The 22,135-nt window shown below is 37.4% G+C and overlaps 3 protein-coding genes across 3 annotated transcripts; all 3 read left to right on the plus strand.

Annotated features, from left to right (window-relative positions):
• Positions 1–4,103: 4,103 nt before the first annotated feature.
• On the plus strand, positions 4,104–5,187 carry LOC122020665 (cyclic phosphodiesterase-like). The gene is made up of 3 exons (XM_042578675.1): positions 4,104–4,510; positions 4,605–4,659; positions 4,737–5,187. Exons 1-3 carry the CDS (start codon positions 4,211–4,213, stop codon positions 4,946–4,948), a joined length of 567 nt encoding a protein of 188 aa, XP_042434609.1. The 5' UTR covers positions 4,104–4,210; the 3' UTR covers positions 4,949–5,187.
• Positions 5,188–7,097: 1,910 nt separating this feature from the next.
• Positions 7,098–7,403, plus strand: LOC122019027. The gene has a single exon (XM_042576538.1). The coding sequence runs from the start codon at positions 7,098–7,100 to the stop codon at positions 7,401–7,403; it is 306 nt and encodes a 101-aa protein (XP_042432472.1).
• A 2,623-nt stretch (positions 7,404–10,026) lies between these two features.
• Positions 10,027–11,930, plus strand: LOC122020664 (VQ motif-containing protein 4-like). Its single transcript, XM_042578674.1, has 2 exons — positions 10,027–10,774; positions 11,323–11,930. The coding sequence occupies exon 1, from the start codon at positions 10,037–10,039 to the stop codon at positions 10,748–10,750; it is 714 nt and encodes a 237-aa protein (XP_042434608.1). The 5' UTR covers positions 10,027–10,036; the 3' UTR covers positions 10,751–10,774; positions 11,323–11,930.
• Positions 11,931–22,135: the final 10,205 nt, after the last annotated feature.

The raw sequence follows: 22,135 nt of genomic DNA on the forward strand, positions 1-22,135 counted from the left end.
ATGTTAACAAATTACTTAAAAAAATTGGAATGGATAACACTAAGGAAATAAAAACACCTATGACAACTAACACAACCTTAGATGATGATCCAAATGGAAAATCAATTGACTTAAGATACTATAGGAGTACCATAGGTAGCCTATTATACTTAACTGCAAGTCGACCTGATATTCTATTTGCAGTTAGTAAGTGTGCTAGATACCAAACCTGTGCTAAAGAATCACATTTGACACAAGTCAAAAGAATCTTTAGATACCTTAAAGGAACATCAAATATAGGAATTTGGTATCCTAGGACAAGCAACTTTGAACTAATAGACTATTCTGACTCAAATTACCCTGGCTGTAAACTAGACCGAAAAAGTACAAGTGGTGGATGTCAACTACTTGGCTCATCACTTGTCAGCTGGTTTAGTAGAAAGCAACATTGTGTTGTCTTATCTACTACTGAGTCAGAATATATAGCTATAGAAGAATGTGTTGCATAATTATTATGAATGATGCACACCTTAAAAGATTAATTTTAACTTAAACTTTACAAATATAAAAGTACTAAATGATAATATTAGTTCAATAAATTTAACAAAAAATCCTGTGCATCATTCAAGAACCAAACACATTGAAATTAGACATCACTTTATCAGGGATCATGTCACTAAAGGAGATATTGAACTCAAATACATTGAGCCCAAGTCTAACTTAGCTGACATATTCACTAAACCTCTTCCTGAAAGTGAATTTAGTAACTTATGTCGACAGTTAGGAATGTGCTTAATAGACTAGGACTCTTACTTTTAAAATTATTTTCAAAATTTCCTTTAAAATTTTAGGGTAAAACTTTTTATTTTCCAAACTTCCCTATTTTTTAGATTTTTAAATTAATTCTAGCCTTAGTCTAGATCAAACCCTTAGAAAGCATGCTCCTATAGGTCTAGAACTTGACAAGCATCTCACCAACACACTAGGACTACCTTATTTGTGAAAGGGGTGAGATGTATAGGCAGATTGTCTGGACTTAAGATGTTTATATTTGTGCATTAACATAAGTCTAGGCGTTAAATACTAAACTAATATTAATCATGTTAAGTTATTCAGCTCAATCAAACACCAACTGAATACATTAACTTAACCTGACTAACCAAGTGAAAGCTGCTATCTTTTGGTAGTTAGTAAATAACTAATGGTTAGATAGCTATGTTACTTTAAAAGTAATGTAAGGTTCAGGGGGAGAATTATTATTGAAAATATTTTGCAAAACTTTATTTCAAAAATTATTAAAATGAAAAAAATAGCTTCAAAAATTATTAAAAACTTTAAGATTTCAAAATCTTACTTAAAGTTTTACCATTCGATTTTTGAAAACCTCTCTTATATTTTTTTTTAAAATAATAATAATAAAATAAATAATAATAATAATAATAAAATCATTTTTAAAGTATCCCTTGTTTTCAAAATCCACCCTTATCATCTTATTTTTGAAAGCCTTATATTTTTAACAAGATATTTTTGAAATTATCCCTTTTTTTTAAATTCAATTTTTGAAAGTGTTTTTCAAATGATTTGAAAAATGTTTTAAAGGTTTTCAAAATTCACTTTCATTTTTTTATATACTTTTAATTGTCTAACTCTTTCTAACATTTTTAAATTTTATATTCTTTGAAAAGATAGTACATTTTGTAAATTATGGAAACTATTTTTTACAAAAACTTTATTTGAATTCTTGAAAATTAAACTTTCCCATTAATCCTTACAAATTTTCTGTTAAACTTTTTCTCTTTCCTTTACTTAGCCATTTTTCTTAAACCTATTTATGCTTGTTTTTTTTTTTTTATGAATATCAAAGGGGGAGGGTTAGATGGATTAAGTTAGGTGAAACATCAAACATCAAACATCAAAATAACACTAACTTAAACCATATCCTATTTATTCATATTTTCACTAACTTAACTCAGGTTGTCATTGCATCAAAAAGGGGAAAATTGTTGGTGCAGTTAGCACAAAACGGTCTAACTTATGTTTTGATGAATGACAAAGTAGGTTAAGTTAGTTTCGTTGTGATCTAACACTTTGATTGAGTGTGCAGGAGAAGTCCAGCTAGGTCGACGGGCCGACCGGATAGCTGACACGAAGCCCAACTAGGTCGACGGGCCGATCGGATAGCTGACACGAAGTTCAGACAGGTCGATGGGTTGATCGAATGTCTGACACGAAGTCTAGCTAGGTCGACGGGCTGACCTAATCGCTGACACAAAGTCTAGACAAGTTGACGGGCTGACTGAATGTCTAGCAGATAAGTTAAGGTAAGTTACTGGAGGGGAGTGACTTGGTGAAGACGCGTTCCCAGTTTGAGGGAATAGTAGGCATCGATCCAACTTAAAACTATTTCGGGAATCTAAGTTGAGATCGTGACTAGATTCCAGTTTCGGTGAGACAGAATCTAATTACTACTTTATAATTGTGCTAACACTTTGTTTTGCAGGGTACTATAAATTTCATTTGCCTCGGATTAACATTTTCTTATAAAAAATTGAGTTGCTGGAAAATAGTGGTCCAAGTGCCCGGACTCTAGGCGCCTGGAAGGGATCCGGGCGCTCAGAGCTTCCTATATAAGGAGGCCACCACCTGGAGCAAAGGACAACAACTTCTGCTACGATTGCTCTCGTGCGTGCTGCTTCCAAGAGGCTCTTGCTACGCTGTGAAACTTCTCCGACAACCAACAATTTAGTCTTTACTCTCTTGTTGTCGGTAATTTAATTTTGCAAATTTCTGTACTCATTTTGTAAACATCTTTTCGAATTATTAGTGATTGTCCAACGAAAGCACTCAACGAGTACGAGCCTTGGAGTAGGAGTCGACGAAGGCTCCGAACCAAATAAAATTGGTTTGCATTAGCATTGTATCTTTCGTATTTTCACTGTGTACTCCACTCGATTTAATTATGAATTTCACAATCCAACATATATGAATTCTTTAAATAATTTACTTTAGATTTAATTTAATGATTCCTATTTCACTATATTAGACTTCTCCTTGACTCAAACTTTTAGATTCAATTTAGTCCAATTTAAGTTTAATCCCTACAAGATAAGAGTGTATAATTATAAATAAGAATTCATAAAAATAGGAAATAATATAACAAAACTCATAATATAAATCCAACTCAACAAATATGTTAAGAATCAATAATTAATTATATAAAAGAATTAAAACATGAAAATTATAATTATAATTATGTGACAAAATAATAATTATCAGCATAGTTAAAAAGAGATTTTTTATTATTTCCGTTGTAGCTGAATGAGGTTTTCTTTTTTTAAAAAGTACGAATTTTAAATAAAAAAAGAAAACAAAGTTTTTTTTACAAAAAAATTGAGAATCACCTTTATCTCGTTCATTTTGATCTTACGTACCAAGGGGGCATTGCCACTTATATGTTGGAATTTTCTTTCTCTATTTAGACAACATGACATGTTAGAATACTTTCTTTATAATGATTTTTTTTTTTGTGAAATACTTAAAGCTAAATTGTTATAAACTCACTGTCTAGTTGGATTTTGGTTTTTAGACAACATGGCATGGTTCATTTAGATATCACCAAGCTTTTAATTCAAACATATTTGATTATTTAAATTTTATATTTTAATTCTTTTTTGATTGATTGATAATTTGATATTTTAAATTTATTTGTTAGTTCTAAAAGTTTTTATTTATTTATTTATAAATTTAATAAGAATTTTATTGATGAATATAATTTAAAAATATTATTCGTGGATATTATTATAATATATCTACAGACCATTCATAATATAGATATATTCAAATTTATTCCCAATCTATATTTCTTTATCAACTTAATTAAACTTGTATTAAATTTTATTAAAATTATTTTAACCTATTTGAAATTATTTTGATATTGTTGTAGCAATTATATCCATATGATAAGATAAGATATTATTTTTATATTTTTTAAAAAAAAGTTATGTTATTGGCAAAAATATAACAAGGAAGCTTTTTGATTTTCCTCGCATACGTTTCATGTGCACGTGGGCCTGGACCTGTGTCCTTCTCGGTCCGTTTCGAGGCCCGAATATTCATTGCGATATGGCTCGCATACACTCGCTGCCACCGGCGAGCACTCCACCTTGCTTTTCCTCCACCGCCGCATCGCCAGCTTCCTCCGCTTTTTCCCCTACTACCCGTCGGCACCCTGATGGCCGAAGATCCAGCCAAGGCGGCGAAGGAGGTGTACTCCGTGTGGGCCCTTCCGCCGGATGACGTCAGGGACCGGATCAAGCGCATCATGGCTGCCCTCCGCTCCGAGTTCGGCGGCCCTGCTTTCGAGCCCCACATCACCGTCGTCGGCGCCATCTCCCTCGCCCCCGACGATGCCCTCTGCAGGTTCCGATCCGCCTGCGCCGCTCTCTCTCGCTACCCTGCCCGTGTCTCCGCCGCCGCCCGCGGCACCTTCTTCTACCAGTGCGTCTTTCTCCTCGTCGACCCTACCCCCGAGGCACGCCCTTACTATCCAAATCCCTCATTTTCCCCCCTTCAGATCCCACCTCAAAACCTTAACTGGATTTCTTCTTTTGTTTGCTATTGACAAGGTGGTCGCGACCAAATCCCACTCCTGCATCCACTTCGGATACGAGAATTCAACGCGTAAGCTTACCAATTTCACTCAAAATTTGCTCTCTTCCTGGAGATTGTTGGACTTCTGATTGCCCTTCGGATCGCAGCGTATATGCCGCATTTGAGTCTCTTGTACGCGGATCTTCCGGACGAGGTGAAGGAGAAGGCTCGGTTGAGGGTGGAAGAGCTGGACAAGGAGATCACCGGCATCAACTTCGAGGTCGCAGCGCTCGCGCTCTACAGGACGGACACGGAAGACAAGAGCTTGGAATCGTGGGAGCCAGTGGAGGTCTACCAGCTGCCCCCAAATCCCAAGTAAACTCCTCCGTTCCATTTCACTCATAAACGGTTCTTAGTATGCATACAATCTGCTCGACCAATGGCCACAATGAACTGCAATAAGCTTTTGAATACTTTCTGCAATGCTTCTACCCAAAATAGTTATTTGTTACTGAATTTCTAAATCTGTTTGGCGATAACAATGCTATAAAATTGCAATCCATAAATCTGTTTGGGTCACAATAAATGAACAAATCAACAGTAAGTATTAGGTTTGTAGATTTTCTTTTGAGACAAGCAGATATTCTAAAATGAGAGCCAATGTTGATAATTCAATGCCATCTCAATATTTATGGGCATCCAACATTTTGATTGTACAATGCAATGGACATCAATCAATCTGATAGTGGCAGTCCATGTATCAGTGAACATCTACAATTCCTGGTGAATTTGTCACCCTCGTGACCATCTATTGAAGGGCATTGCTTCTGAGACCTTTTGATCGCCAGTTAACTACGGAAGAATTTGTTTCTTCTTTTATTTTGTTCTGAAGAACAAGGATGAGCTTAGATGGTTCAGTAAAACCAAGTGCAACTTACAATTGTAATAAGATGGTGTAATGAAATGAAAACCGAGAATCTGATGCTGGAAAAGGATGTGTTGTGCGACTAAAATATCATAGTGTTGTTGGTAAGCAATGACCATTTATGTTTACCGATATCATGAAGAGATCAAAAGAAAGTTCATGACCTCATCCATCACCTGAAGATGAATGGCAAGCTTAACGAGAGGAATGGTAGATCGTCATACTAGGTAACAACGAAGTGAGAAGCTTAAGGACGAAGAGGGAAATGTTAGGAAAAGCAAGTGCAATTTTTGTTTTGCAGTAAGTGTTGTGACAAAATGAAAAGTGAGAAATTGATTCCCATCAAGGATGTGCGTCCAAAATATCATTCAAAGCACATGTGGATAAGCTATGACCAGTTATGTTTGCCAATAACTTTGAGAGTTTGTAAGGAAGTTTATGACCCTGAAAAATCTTATCCAGTCCCCCAAGAGAAATAGTAGGTATTGAGAAGGAAAAAGAGCATCTTAAGACTTGAAATGTATGGAAACAGGTGGAAAGAGGAGAAAATAAGAATAAAAGTAAACAGGATACTGAAAACCCAATTGAATTAGATTGAATGACCTCAAACGTTCAACTAAGGACAAATCTTATTCTTTTATTCTTCAATTAGAGAGCAAAATGTATAGGTGGTATTTAAAAACACCTCATAATAGAGAAGCCAAAATTCTGACAGATCAACAATCTGTCTGTCCTTTTCTTGCATTTAAGGATAGAGAACACCTTAGATAACTACATCAGCAGTAAAAGCTTGTCATTTGAGAAGTGAAAACCCAATCCGTAATCTACAATTATATTTGCTAAATAAAGTTTCTTCAATATAAATAGAATGGTGAGAAATAGAATAAAAATATTGATTCAATTGTTAGTCATAGGAGTATATGACTGGCTGTATGTGACAATTGCTGGCCAAGAAGACCAATAAAAAAGTAATCGCTCAAAATATTTGTTTACAGATAACATCGTCTTCTAGGAAATTATTGGATTAAGTCCTAACTTCTAAGCATCCTCAGCCATTCAGTGATCATCCATCTTCCCATGATCTACATGAAGACAACACAAAATTGCCGGAAATGATAGAACAAATATATATGAACATTCTTCGAATCTCTTGCCCTCATGCTTAACTGTTCTCTGCACTGTTTCTTGCGCAATGTTTTGTTGCTTGACTATGACTTAATTTCCAGGTATATATGTACACTAGTCATGACCTACAATCTATGGTTGCTTTTGAATCATTGCTTTTGAAATCAACTCATATAGTCTGAATCAGTTCTCCAAATTGATGTTTTAAAAGTCGAATAAGTGTTTTGGAAGTTTGCTATGGCCATTGACTGGATTACTGAGCAATTTAATTGGTAAGTGCCTGTCAAACTGACCATTAATGAAGACTTTCATATCCAATCTTGTCAATGCCTGATAGGATTAGCCATTGTTGCATCTTAATTAGTTTAGAATCATAAAGGAAGTAATAATAACATTAATCATGCCATATCACTCTGCTTGCTCTGCCCTATAAATATATCACCTCCTCTGCTACTCAAATTAAAGAAGCAATTTAGATATGGAGGAGTTAAATGAATCAGAGGTGATGTGGCCGGATGATGACCGCCGGACCAATGTGGTGGTCGCAGATTGGTTTTTGTCTTCCTTCCCTGCTGCACCCAAGGACATCACAAACACTAGCAGTGAAGAGGAGAAGGAGAAGGGGTGGGTGCCTCCACATGTTGAGGAGGCATGTAGACGTCGGGGGATGGAAGGGAGGGCAGCGATGTCGGTGTGCTCTGGGCGGGGACGAACGCTGAAAGGCCGCGACCTCTGTGACGTCCGGGACTATGTACTCTGGTTGACTGGCTTCTTGGAAGGATGATAGATGGACGAGAGTTTGATGTTCTGCAGTAATTATAAGAGATCTCTCTTCTCTATGGATTAGGGGAAAAGTTCAAGAGTGTTCATAATGAACATTTGATAAGAAAATCTCCTGTTTTGTAGAATTTAACCAGACAAATGAACCAGCAGTTGTTGTCTGTTCAAATGAACAAGTAGTTTGCTGGCAATTGCCATAAAACAGTGCACCAAAAATTAGGTCATTACTCATCAGAAACACCATAAAGGTTGACTTATAAATGCAGTAAATGAGTCTTAAATGGCTCATTGGAGTCGTCTCTGTCTTGATTGTTCATTCAGCAACTGCGTGCCACAGTCTCCTTCCACAAAGTTGATAAAACTTGTCATAGAAAGATGGAATAATGATCAATTCGGATAGGCAGGAAATCAGGAGTACTTTTTTTTTAAGTTAATATTATTAAAAGGCACTTCTCTTTTTAAAATTATCAATATATATATAATTTTCTATTTAAAATATCCTTTGCTCCACTTTAAAATTATATTCAATAACATCACTTTAGAGCTGCTTTTTCTCAAATTAGTTCAGAGCAGTTTGATCAAAACAGCTTTAAGGTAGAGTAATTTTGACGAAAATAGTTCTAGCATAGTATAATTTTAGTCACAAGAGCTCTAAGATGGAGCATATAGGAGTATTATAGATAAAAATAAAAATTAAGTTAAACTTTTTGAATATTCTTTTAAAGTGGGCACTCATTAATTTTCTGTCATTTGGATAAATTGTAACAGATAACTAAAAATGATTATATAATGTAATAAAAAATATGAAATTAATTTTTAACAAACAACAGATAATGGACGAAACATTCTGCATCATGTTTTATAGACAATTTCAAATCAACATCATTTCATCTTGTCTCATCATGTTTTATCAGAATCGTATTGAATTAAAAAAAAAATGTTAAAACATCGACCAAACTGCTACAACGCATCATGGTTCAGACAATCGTCATCTGCACCATCTCTCCTGGTCTCCTATGTGTTACAAAATCCAAAACCATATGAAATCGGCTCGGTTCAAGCCAAAAAAAAAATAACACCAGATCAATTTCAAAGTCCTCGCAATTTATTTTCTCATTATATAATCTAAAAATGGACTATATAAAACATCTCAAATGAATATAATTATCTTTGCTATAATGATTACGAGCCAATGCCCAAAGAAATGACGTGTCACTTATGCTTAGTGTTCCAAAGCCGTCTCTATTAACCATTTATAAAAATATTCATATCAATTTTTTTATAAAATCTCTTAAATCTAAAATAAATTATCTATTTTATTAAATTTGGACATCATTTTTTCCTACCCACTACATCAGCTACTCTAAAATTTTATTATCCGCCCCTAGAACATAACTCAGACAATGAGCACATGACATTTCTGACAATGAGCACATGACATTTCTGACATAATAATTAAGGGTCGATTCTCAAGAACTAACGACTTAATATTTATACTACCATCCACCTAATGTTTGTATATTTATATTTAGCTCTCTCTATATCCATGAGGTCGACATTAAAGAGACCATTAATATAATCTATTTATATTTTTCTAAAAAAAATTTATCTTAATTTTTTTATTATTTTCTTCTATCTTTCATTATTTTTATTTTTATTTTCTCTTATAATATTTATTTTTTATTATCTAATTTATCCTCTTTATTTTTCATCTCCCTTAAATTAAATAATATTTTAATATTAAAAAATATTTTTATTTAAAATTTAAAATTTAAAATTTTAGAGAAGCTGCCCTCTTAAAATTAATCGATTAACTTGATTAACCTGATCTAGGATGCAAACAAATCGAATTGAGTTGAGTATATAAAAAAATTTAAGGTTCGAATTTGGCTCGAAATAGGTATATTCGAGTTCGAGCTCGATTCGAAGCTCGAAAAATTTAAAATATTTGGTTCGAGTTCGGTTCGAATTAGGGCTCGGGTTCGAGTTCGGCTCGACATATTTGAACATGTTCGCGAACTATTCAAATTATTGCTAAAAAATAAGTTCGAAAGGCTCGAAATTTATTTATTTAACTTATATTAATAAATATTAAGGCTCGTTAGCAGTTCACGAGCGACGCGAACAATATAATTTGGACTCGTGTTCAAACATGTTCAAGTTCGACTCGAATTCGATAAATTCGAATACAAATCAAATATTTTTCGAACTGAATCGAAAAGCTCGCAAGCTAACTCGATTCGTTTGCAGCCCTAACCTGACCAAGCCGATCCAAGAGCCTATTCCCTTTTATGAATGGGCCAAATTTGACTCTCACTATAGAATAAAAGCAACCCAGGACGTAGCACAAACGATAGGTGTATGACATCTCTAGCATAATAGTCAGAATTGATTGGTATATGACATCTCTAGCATAATAGTCAGAATTGATTCTCAAGAACTTGACGACCTAGGATTTATCCCATCATATGCTTGATGTCTATATACTTATATATACTTCTTTCCATATCTATGGGACCGACACTAGGACGATTGTACATTAAAGAACCAGGGGAAGAAGCAGACTCCAAGCTCCCTCCTCTTCCTCTCCTGCCTCTCCCGCTTCTCCAACCCTAAAAAATGGATTTTTATCCATCAATGGAGAAGGAGAAGACCCAGTCCCCGAGCTTCTCCGCCAGCAGCAGCAGCAGCAGTAGAAATGGAGCGGCGGCGGCGGCGGCGGTTCCGTCATTGATCATTCCCAAATCAGTGCCAAAGTCTGTGGATGTCAGCGCTTTCGTCACCACCTTTATCCAGGCCGACGCCGGATCCTTCAAGCAGGCCGTCCAGATGCTCACCGGCTCCTCCGAAACCGCCGCCAAGCACCACCATCACTCGGCGCCTGCTCTGCTTCCCGCAAAGAACGGGGTCTCGGTTGCAGCCATGGCGACGGGGCCGAAGAAGCCGGCGTTCAAGCTCTACGAGCGCCGCGGGAGCCTCGAGAATCTGAAAATGATAAGCCCGATGATCCCCAGCTTCGCGGGGCCTTACTCTAGTTCCCCCCTCGGCGCCGCGTTCTCCCCGCGCAGGCAGCCGGAGATCCTCTCCCCCAGCGTGATCGACCTGCCGTCGTTGACCCTCAGCCCCGTCACTCCGTTGATCCCTGATCCGTTCAACCGGTCGCCGCAGCCGAATCCGCCACCGGCGGGCGCAATCTCGGCTGAAGAGCGGGCCATCGCCGAGAAGGGATTCTACCTGCACCCTTCTCCTAGGACCACGCCGAGGGACGCGGCGCCACCGACCCTGCTGCCGCTCTTCCCGGTGACATCGCCGACGGCACCCGCTGCTTCCGCCGCCGCCTCTTCTTCCTGAGAGATGCTTGCTCCTCGTTTCGTGGTATGAGAATCAATCAATGATTGAATTGTACAAATTTTTTTCTGCAGCTTCCTTCCTGCCATCTCCCTACTGGGCAATCTACAGCTTAATCGATCAAACATGGGATGGATGATTCCTGCAAGATTTCGCTACCTTTTCTTCCACAAAAAAAACTCATTTTTATCTCATCCAATACTTATCTACTTGTCAATTGTTTAATTTTCTTGTGATTTTCCATGAGATTTCCTCGCAATTTTACTGTTCTTGACAGCACAGAAGACGAATCTGATTCACAATTCCACTTACTCCTAAATAGCTGCTTTCTTCCATTGACAACCTGTGACCTGCTTTTTCTTGCTTCTTCTTCTTCTTCTTCTTTTGTCATTTGGCAAGTATACCTAACCTTTGAGAACTGTACAAACTCCTCAAAGTGGAGAATAACTTACAGTGATCATGAAGTCACGAGAGTTTATGTTTCATGATAGTAAAGGAATAAAAGCTTTCAGACTCGATGCCTACTTGTTCACGCATTAAAGCTGCCATTGACAATCTTCCTTATCTATTTGCAGCTGAAGTGAGTCCGGTGAAACAACTGAAAATGAAAGAATTGATAGCCAAACAACTTTTGAAATTTCTGAGAAAATGCAGTTGCAGGTTACGTTGAATTTAACAACAAAAGTAGAAAAAATTGGCAATCTTTTGGCCAAAGTTTCAAGCAACGCTGACAGATTTGACTGACACTAATGGATTAGTTGTTGTTTTTAATTGATTAATCTTAGAGCAGAGAGGCTTCTTCCTGCTTAATGAGGATAAGATTGAACCTCGTCTTGGTTTCTTATTCAACATCTTGCTTGAACAATTTTACGGTCCGATTTCTTTTTCATCGGTTCTCACAATAAGTCACAGAATTGCAGCATGTTTCACCTTTTCCCGGGATAAATCATGAAAGTGTTGCAGCCAATTATCGGCAGTGACCCATAGTCTTCATCCTCTGATAAGACCGCCCAATGCTAAATCAGTACCAGATGCTTTTTCCCAACGATCGTCCGGTTCAAATTTTTTCCATTAAATTCAATGCCAGCACTCCCTTTAGCGGTCCACAGTAGCTTGACCGCTGCAGCGATGTGTGGGCGAGGGGATTAAGTTTTTTCTCTGTGCTATAGGGGGGATTTAATGATTTTTTTTAAGTCTGACAAATTTTAACTCAATCCTCCCTTTTTGGGTTCTTAATTTTCTCCACTCATGCAATTAATGGTTTGCCTGAAGAAACCGAAGCTGGATTACGAATTAAAGGATGATCCTTTCTCATATATTTATGGAAATTGATTATCCGCATCTACTTTACTGATGAAGTTCATCAATCTTCACTAATATACTAATATATGTAAAGAAACAATCCTCTGATCATAAAAGCGGATCAAGGATATTCTCTGAAAGAAACCTTGTACTTTTAGGTTGAAATATTAATGGCCAGTTTCATAAATATTAGCTATTTTAACAAATAAATTGCATTTAATTTATATATATATATATAGATAGATAGATGAAAAGATATGCTAACCGACCGTTCATTGGGAAATAGTCCGTGATAAAAAATTTTAATGGCTGGAATTAATCTAGGTATTTTGATTCATTTTATTTTATTTTTTATTTTTAGTCGGGCATCTGGATTTGATCCCAAGCTCGACTCTTGTGTTTTTTTATTTGTTTTTAATTTTTAAAAATCATAAATTTCTTAAAACATCCTAAATACATATATTATCTAGCACCTATAATTATTTATCTTGGACATTATAATATAAGAGAAACCTTAATCCTATAGAAAAATCTTATTAGTTTAAATCTATTATAATTTTACCTCTAAATTTTAAAATCTTAAACCCTAATACATATAATATATACCATGAAAGTCTAAAATTTTTAATCTTAAATAGTAAAATTAAAAAAAGGAAGCTTGATCCTAGAGGAAATATATATATATATATATATATATATATATAAAACTAAAATCCCTTAGAATATATTTTGATGAAATATTTAAATCATAATTAATGTGTTATACTAAAAATATCATTAATTATTAATATAATCATCCAAAGTACGGCAATAAAGTCACTCATCTAAGAGTGAGAGCCCAAATATACTTCTACACTTTGATAATTTTTTAAATATAAAAATTAAAAACATAAAAAATTGTAGTGCCTGAGGTTATGTTCACTCCAGGCACCGTTATAATCCGTTGTAAGATTATAAAAAACAGGAGATAAATTATGGGATAATTTTATAGCTAATCGTTGTAAGATTATACTAAGGATGGGAGGGGAATAAAATTAGTAATGATCTGGGTGGTAAAAAGGTAATTCGACCCAAGTGAATATTAGTTTTGGACACTTCAATAACACATGAAAAAGTACAGACACATGATTACTAATGAACAGAGACCTGATTACTAATGAAGATTTAATCCTAAATTTTATAATGACAATACTACTGCACTGGCCAATTATACATCCCGATAGGGCAAGTGATTGCAGTTTAGTGTGTAGTGTCCTTGCTAATACTAGTAGGGGTTTCGAAGTTGGATAACTGGGCCGGATACGGCCTGGGTCCAGTTGGCCCCTTTTGTTTAGTCTGCCGGATTTGCCCGGTTTGTGAGGGACTGTGTCAGGCCCGACTTGTCACTTTAAGCCCTCCCGATTTTTCCAAAAGCTATAAAATAATAAAAAAATAAAACATCTAAAAATATCCCGAAATAAAAAGAATATATAAGCTTTTTGTAAAAATAAATATTTTATAAAAATATTATATATTTATTTATTTATTTTTAATTATCTCCAGTTAAGATCGCAATTGGCTTAATCGATTGGCAACTGGCTTAATCCGATTGGCATCTCTGCTTCTCTTCATATGATTTTAGTGCTATCTCACTGAACTATCCACGTGGACATGTTTAATGGAAGTCCATAAGAGCATTCACAGTGGTTAACGCCCATTGAGAGCTCCTTCGTTATCATGTCTGCGCCACATCAAAAGTTAAAAACCTCACACCTCTTTCCACTATCAAAAAATCTCTCAACAATTATTTCATGGGTCTCACACTTTTCATTATATATAATTCTCATTTCTCCTTTATATTTTACATTATACACTATTAAATTTTTATATAATTTAAATTTATAAATTATTAATATGAAATAACATTAATAATTAAAAAAATACATAAATATTACAGTATATCAAATAAAAATATATAAATTATAATAATATATAAAAATAAACGTAAACTCATCTACACTAGGCCATGTCTCTGTTTATTTTTTTTCTATCATTTTCTCATGTAAATAAAGTTGTCCTGGTGTCATCTCACTAGTATCCTTCATAAGAATTTAATAATCCTTATGAAAGATCTCGACTTCCCTTAAAGTCATTTTTGTATTTGATATTCTTTAATATCTTGTCATTCTTTGTCGATGTTATATTCTGTTGGAACCCCAAGGTTGGTTTTGGTGTGATCAACAAGTTAAGTTAGGTTCTGTTGTTTTCTAACCTTGTGTCTAAGTGTGCAGAAGCTTAGGAGCACATGTACTCGAGCGGAAGACGCAGCTAGCGAGAAGGACGGCACGCGGTGCGTCCGAGGGACGAGGCGCTGCGGAAGAGTACACCGGCGGACGAGAAGGAAGTGCGCGCGATGGTTCCGAGGTACGAAAGCCAGAGCGGAAGATTGCTCAGGGAGCAAGAGACGCAGCTAGCGCGAAGGTTGGCACGGGGTGCGATCGAGGGACGAAGTCTGCGGATGAGTACGCTGGTGGACGAGAAGGGACACGCGGCAATTCCGAGGGACGAGAAGCCGGAGAGAAGCACGCTCGAGAAGATCGGAAGATGGGTTCGGGTAAGCCATATTCCGGATGTCAGAGATCACCCAATCAAGCGGATCCGGAGCAGAAGACCCGGACCGAGACGGGGACTTAACGGAGAAGTGGTCCCGGACAAAAAGTCAACCGTAGTTGACTTTTTGCTCCGGGGCGCCCGGACCCTGATTTTGACCAAGATCGCGATTTACGTGATCTGAACGTTGGGGATAAAACTTTATCCCCAGGCGCCCGGAGCCTCCGACCAAGGCTATAAATATAGCCTTGGTCCAGAAGCTCTTCATCAGTTCAGAAATTGTAAACAACACTTGTGTCCTTCCACTGTTTAGATTAGCTTCTGTCTTTCTGTGCTTACACTGCTGTAAACGAGGCTTCTCCGCCTGAAGGAGCTCTTAGTGCGATCTTCATCCTTGGATTAACAACCTCCCCGGTTGTAACCAAGTCAAATTCGGTGCCTCGTTTTTATGCTTTATTTTCTGTTTAATCTATTTTTTATGTGTTAGCTTAATCGTACGAGAAAGGGTTGTGTTTGATTTTTCAGGGCTATTCAACCCCCCCTTCTACCCGGCTGCATCGGTCCTACAAGTGGTATCAGAGCCGAGGTGCTTCAGGAGGACTAACCGCCGAACGAAGCAACAAGATGACCGGATCCAACATCCACGCACCAAAATTCGAAGGGGACTTCGCTAGCTGGAAAAATCGAATGAAGGTATTTCTTGAAACAGATTATGATTTATTACTAACAATGGAATTTGGCTATGAAGCACCAGAGGGCAAAGCAAGAAATCAATGGTCAAAGAAGGAGCAGGCTGACCACGTGGCAAATAAGAAAGCAGAATTCCATCTGCTAAGTGTACTTCCAACACAAGAAGTCAATCGAGTCGGTACCTACAACTCGGCAAAGGAGCTTTGGGAGAAATTCCTGGAGTTACACGAAGGAACATCCGAAGCCAAACTTGCAAGACGGGATTTACTTCGTAACCAGCTTACAAACCTCCGATTTGAAGAAGGTGAAACAATTGCACATCTACACTCGAGGATTCAGGAACTCATCACTAGACTTACGAATCTCAGAGAAGAGGTAAGTAACCGAGATTCGCTAAGGTATGCCCTAAATTCCTTTCCTAGAAACTCAAAATGGGCATCACTAGTAGATGCCTTTTACATTTCAAAAGATCTAGAAAAAATTTCATTAGACGAATTCTTTTCAACTTTTGAAGTGCATGAGTCAAGATGTGCAGGTCCGAAGGAGCCCAAGAATAATGTCGCTCTTAAAGCTTCGAGAGACGAACCTGAGTCAGAATCTTCTCTCGACAACGAGGAAATGGTAATGATGGTAAGACGATTTAAAAATATTTGTAAATCTAGGAAATCTAACCATCCGCAGGGAAGAAAGAAAAGAACCATCCGCTGCTACCATTGCGATGAAGAAGGGCACGTCAAGGACAATTGCCCTAAACTGAAGAACAAAGGGAAGGACAAGGGTAAGAAGCCTATCCAAAAGCGCAAGGCCCTAAAAGCGACGTGGGACGATACGTCGTCGGAATCGGAAGTCGAGGAGTTCTCCGGGCTCGCGTTAATGGCGAGTCATCAAGACGACGACTGCGAGTCAAGCTCTTCCGAAATGAGCATCGAAAGCATCGATGAAGGGGGAGCCACGTCCGAAGAGAGCAACAGTTCAGGGGGAGAAACCGACAACGAGATCGACAAGGTAAGTGAGGTACGATCTCTTCCTCCTGATAAAATGTTTAAATTCATTAAAATTTTAACAAAAGATTGCTGCAAATTAGAAAATGAAAATAAAGATTTAAAAGCAATATTAGCTACATCTTGTCCGTTAGAAATGCTAGATAAATCAAATTTAGAAAATGAAAAATTAAAATTAGAAATTCAAAATTTAAAAATTCAAGTAGAAAACTTGAAAAACTCTGCTTGCTCATCTAAAACCAATTTTAGAAGGTTCAATAATTTGAATTGGTATTATAGATATCACCAGGGACAAATTAAAAATATCTCTAGAAAATATGTCCCTAAGAAATTTTTAGTTAATCCAGTAGGTTGGAACCTTTATTGGGTTCCTAAATCTTGCTTAGTGTAAATTTTAAAATCAAAGTTAGCGCTTTAAGTGAGAAAATTAAACAAAAATTTCTTTATGGGCTTTGACTAGAAAGTGGTTGTTGCTCCAATAACCAAGAAGGCCTAGTGCCTCGCCACTGCCTGGAAGCCAAATATTGAAATAAATGTTTAATTAATAAAGCATTAATACTAGAATTATTTAATGCTTTAAAAAGTTATTCAAACATGTTTCAAAATTTTGACATAAATTTTTTTTTTAAATAATTAATTTTTTTAAAATTCTATTTTCAAAAATAATTTTTACTTAGAGTGTTTAGAAAAATTAAGTTTTATTGATTGCAAAATTCTTTTTCTAACTTAGAATCTTTTGACTTAGAAATTTTTTTAAGGTAGCTTTTCAAAATTTTCTAAGTCTTTAACCCTTAGATTTTTTTTGGAACCCCATTTTTTTGTGATCAAAGGGGGAGAAGGATAAGTATAAGTCTAGGGGGAGGTAGCCTAAAACTATTTTTTTTCTATCTTTGTGCACTAAATTGTAAATTTAGTTAGTTTATTTTTTGTCTAGTTAACCCTAGCTTAACTTGGGTTGATCACACCAAAAAGGGGGAGATTGTTGGAACCCCAAGGTTGGTTTTGGTGTGATCAACAAGTTAAGTTAGGTTCTGTTATTTTCTAACCTTGTGTCTAAGTGTGCAGGAGCTTAGGAGCACAGGTACTCGAGCGGAAGACGCAGCTAGCGAGAAGGACGGCACGCGGTGCGTCCGAGGGACAAGGCGCTACGGAAGAGTACACCGGCGGACGAGAAGGAAGTGCGCGCGATGGTTCCGAGGTACGAAAGCCGGAGCGGAAGATTGCTCAGGGAGCAAGAGACGCAGCTAGCGCGAAAGTCGGCACGGGGTGCGATCGAGGGACGAAGTCTGCGGATGAGTACGCTGGTGGACGAGAAGGGACACGCGGCAATTCCGAGGGACGAGAAGCCGGAGGGAAGCACGCTCGAGAAGACCGGAAGATGGGTTCGGGTAAGCCCTATTCCGGATGTCAGAGATCACCCAATCAAGCGGATCCGGAGCAGAAGACCCGGACCGAGACGGGGACTTAACGGAGAAGTGGTCCCGGACAAAAAGTCAACCGCAGTTGACATTTTGCTCCGGGGCGCCCGGAACCAATCCGGGCGCCTGGAGCTGTCCGGGGCGTCCGGAATGCTTCCGGGTGCCCGGACCCTGATTTTGACCAAGATCACGATTTACGTGATCTGAACGTTGGGGGATAAAACTTTATCCCCCCCAGGGCGCCCGGAACCCTTCCAGGCGCCCCGACCAAGGCTATAATTTTTGATCAGTTCAGAAATTGTAAACAACACTTGTGTGTTTCCACTGTTTAGATTAGCTTCTGTCTTTCTGTGCTTACACTGCTGTAAACGAGGCTTCTCCGCCTGAAGGAGCTCTTAGTGCGATCTTCATCCTTGGATTAACAACCTCCCCGGTTGTAACCAAGTCAAATTCGGTGCCTCGTTTTTATGCTTTATTTTCTGTTTAATCTATTTTTTATGTGTTAGCTTAATCGTACGAGAAAGGGTTGTGTTTGATTTTTCAGGGCTATTCAACCCCCCCTTCTACCCGGCCGCATCGGTCCTACATATTCCATTGTGTTGCCCTCTCTGGCTTTAGATTTGCCCTTCATCTTCACTGCCTTTTGCCCTATCGGGCGAATGTAGACTTTAAAGTCATCTAAATCAACACTTGTATCTGGATTTGATGTTGAAATGTTCCCCCTGATTCGGATGTCCTTGTCTTCTTGTTAGAGTAATGAGCAACTGATTGTGGAGTATATATCTCATATTCTTTGAGAACCCTCCACACATGCATATACTTAAAATCTTTGTTATTGTTGTCGGCTTTCCACATATTCAGTGCATTCTCCAACACATTCTCGTCACTCCAACCGCTTTGCTAATAAGTATAAAAATTATTATAAGTTGTAGAAAATTTATTTACTGTCACGCCCCCAGCAGAGTCCCTACCGACAAAATTTCGTGAGCATCTCTCATGTACCGATGACAATATGAAGCAATATACATACACAAATAATATAATAACATATTCAACAACCCACACTACTGGATATAAGCACAACCACAAAGTATAATAAGCCCACACGGCTAAAAGTAAACACACAACCACGCAGTATAATAACAACCCACACGGCTAAAAGTAAACGTAGAGGAAAATCATAAAATAATACGAATGTAAAACCAACAAAGTCACTAACTAAAATACCTGCAACCACCAAACTAGACTCCAAAATCCACATTGACTTATTAGAAAACAAAATACGCAAAATCAACATACCACCCAAACAGTAACAAAACCAAAAAAAAGATTATCCTCGAGTGTGACGTGGGACTGGCAGCCGAGACTCTCCAAGCATCTATGACACATCTACCTGTTACCTAGCGGAAGAAAACTAGTTTGCAAGGTGATGAGCATTGGAACTTAGCGGGTAAGGAAAGATAGTGCATGAACATAACATATAAATAAAGAATGCTAAAAGGAATCAGTCTCATAAAGAAAGTAGCAGATACCATCCTGATAATATAATAACGTTCATACCTGAAGCCATATCCTAGGCTAACAATAAAAGGTCAGAAGTGCTACTAATCTGCTATAGTACTGCTCATAACTACAGAGCTAATATGTAAGGTATATAAACATTTCCAATAAATAAACTAATGTCTAAACACCTACAATGAGAGTATATCTCAATATAAGTAAGCATATCAGCATATGTGAACAACAGCAGTAAGTAAGCAATAACAACATCTGTAAAACAACAGCAGCCAAAACAAGTATACTAACAGCGTATGCACGGATGGTCACTCCCGCTCACCCCTCTTCACTATGACCCTTATATGGTCGAGAGGCCAGGTCAGTGACAGACTGTACACCACTCCAACTACTACCCTCTCGAGTGGCCGAAGGGACAGTTGCATAGTAGCTAACTAGCTACATCTGCGACGGGGGGCCATGCTGCTCGCAACTCCAGCTATCACTACCTATGAGTGACTGGGTGGAAGCACGACAGGACAAGTGACATCAACTCCAGCTACCACTCTCTCGAGTGGTTGAGGATACGACCCTGGTCAACGACTCTCTCGGCCGCAAGGGAGAATTTGTCGTTGACATGGATACCATGATATGATGCGCAACATACAATAGTCATCATATAAATATAAACAGGAACATGTATGCTACATGAAGCCAACATGCTCAATACGATACATAAATAAACGACAATCAAAACATATAAGGTGTTGGAGTGTATACTGAAAGCCTAAGCTTTGTAAACATTCATTATGAATAAAGAATCACATTTGGTCAAATTTTCTACATTTAGTTGTAGTTGTTCAATTAATTTATATTGTAGATAATATAGTATGTGGTGTCACATACAGAAGATGATATTATCAGTACCTTATAAATTATAAACAGTAGCTCACGACCAAAATGGAAAAGAACAAACCATTAGAAGGTCGTAGTGTAATTAGGTGTCAGTTTATCTTGACTGTATAATTACACTAGTACACTCAGAGTGTATTGAGTAGGACCATTTGAGGTCATTTCTTTTATACTGACTTTATAAAGAAACAAAGACCTCGGTTATTATGGAAGTGTGTGCTCTTAATCCTAATATAATAACAAGCACATATATTTGATATTAATTTCTTTAATTTATCAATGGGTGAGATTTAGTTCGATAAATCAACAAGCCCGATAAATTGGGAAATGATATCACTTATAGTGTGTGTTGTTGATTATAGAAGGAAACTGTGTCCTAGAGATACTAGGTTGATAATGTCCTCAAGAGGAGCTCATAAGGATTGTCATGTTAAACCCTGCAGGTGGACTTAGTCCGACATGACGATAAGGTTGAGTGGTACTACTCTTGGACTTAGATATTAATTAAATGAGTTGTCAGTAACTCACTTAATTAGTGGACATTCGATATCTTAAACACAGGGAGACTAACACACTCATAATAAGAAGGAGCCCAAAAATGTAATTTGGGATTGGTGCGGTAGTTCAATGATAGTTCTCTAGTGGAATGAATTATCATTGATAAAATTAAATTGTGTGTTCGGGGCGAACACGGGATGCTTAATTTTATCGGGAGACCAAAACCAATTCCTCCTCTCTGTCCCTATCGTAGCCTCTTATTTATAGAGTTCTATATCCACCTATACCCACCTTATATACCCACCCAATAGGGGCCGGCCAAGCTAGCTTGGGAACAAGCTAGGGCCGGCCTAAGGCTGGCCCTAGCTTGAACCCAAGCTAGTGGGGGCCGGCCAAATTAAATTAAAAAAGAAATTTAATTTTAATTTTTATTATTATGTGGAAGATATAATTTAAAGAGAATTAAAATTAAAATATCTCTCTTGTAAAAGATCTACAAAAGATTAAAGAAAGAGATTAGATCTCTTTCCTTATTTGTAGATTGGAGAGATGTTTTATTTTCTCTTTAAAAAATTATTCACATGTTGTAAAATTAAAATTATGGAAATTTTTTTTATTAACCATGAAGAGATTTTTTGAAGAGAAATTTTATTTTTAAAATTTCCGGAAACAAATAAGGAAAGTTTTAATTGTTGATTGAAACTTGTCCAATTTGCTTCCTCTTGATGTGGCCGGCCATTAGAGTTTATTTGGGAAATTTTATTTTATTTTTCTCAAATAAATCATGTCAAGGAAATTAAGGAAATTTTATTGTAAATAAATTTCCTAATTTGCCTAGGCCAAGGAATATAAAAGAAGGGGTGAGGGTGCCTTCAAGAGACACAACCTCTATTATTTTCTCTCCCTCTTTTGTTCCTTGGTGTGGCCGGCCATCCTCTCCCTCTCTTCCTCTTGTGGTGGCCGAACCTCTCTCCCTTCCTTGGAGCTCTTGTGGTGGCCGGATACTACTTGGAGAAGAAGAAGAAGGAGAGAAAGCTAGCATCTCTTGGAGCTTGGTTAGTATTTTGGTTTTTCTCCTTGGTAAAGCTTTTCCTTTGTGGCCGAACCTTGCTTGGAGGAGAAGAAGGTGGTTGGTGGTTTCTCATCTCGGTAGATCGTTGCCCACACAACGTCCGAGGTTAGAAGAGGAATACGGTAGAAGATCAAGAGGTTTTTCTACAAGGTATAACTAGTAATTTTTATTTCCGCATCATGCTAGTTATTTATGGAAATAATATCAAATACAAGAGGCTTACGTTCTAGAATTTCGAATATGTTTTTTCGATGTTGTGTTCTTTTGTTTTTTCTTTTCCTTGTGATTTGATTGTTCTCTTTGGTTAACCTAAAGTTATTTTAGGAAATTAAATATTAGCTTTCTATAAAAGGTTTTGTCTAGTCGGTGGTGGTTGCTCCCATATCCAAGAAGGCCATGTGCCTCGGCACGC

Source organism: Zingiber officinale, chromosome 9A, assembly GCF_018446385.1.
Source record: "Zingiber officinale cultivar Zhangliang chromosome 9A, Zo_v1.1, whole genome shotgun sequence".
Lineage (NCBI taxonomy): Eukaryota > Viridiplantae > Streptophyta > Magnoliopsida > Zingiberales > Zingiberaceae > Zingiber > Zingiber officinale.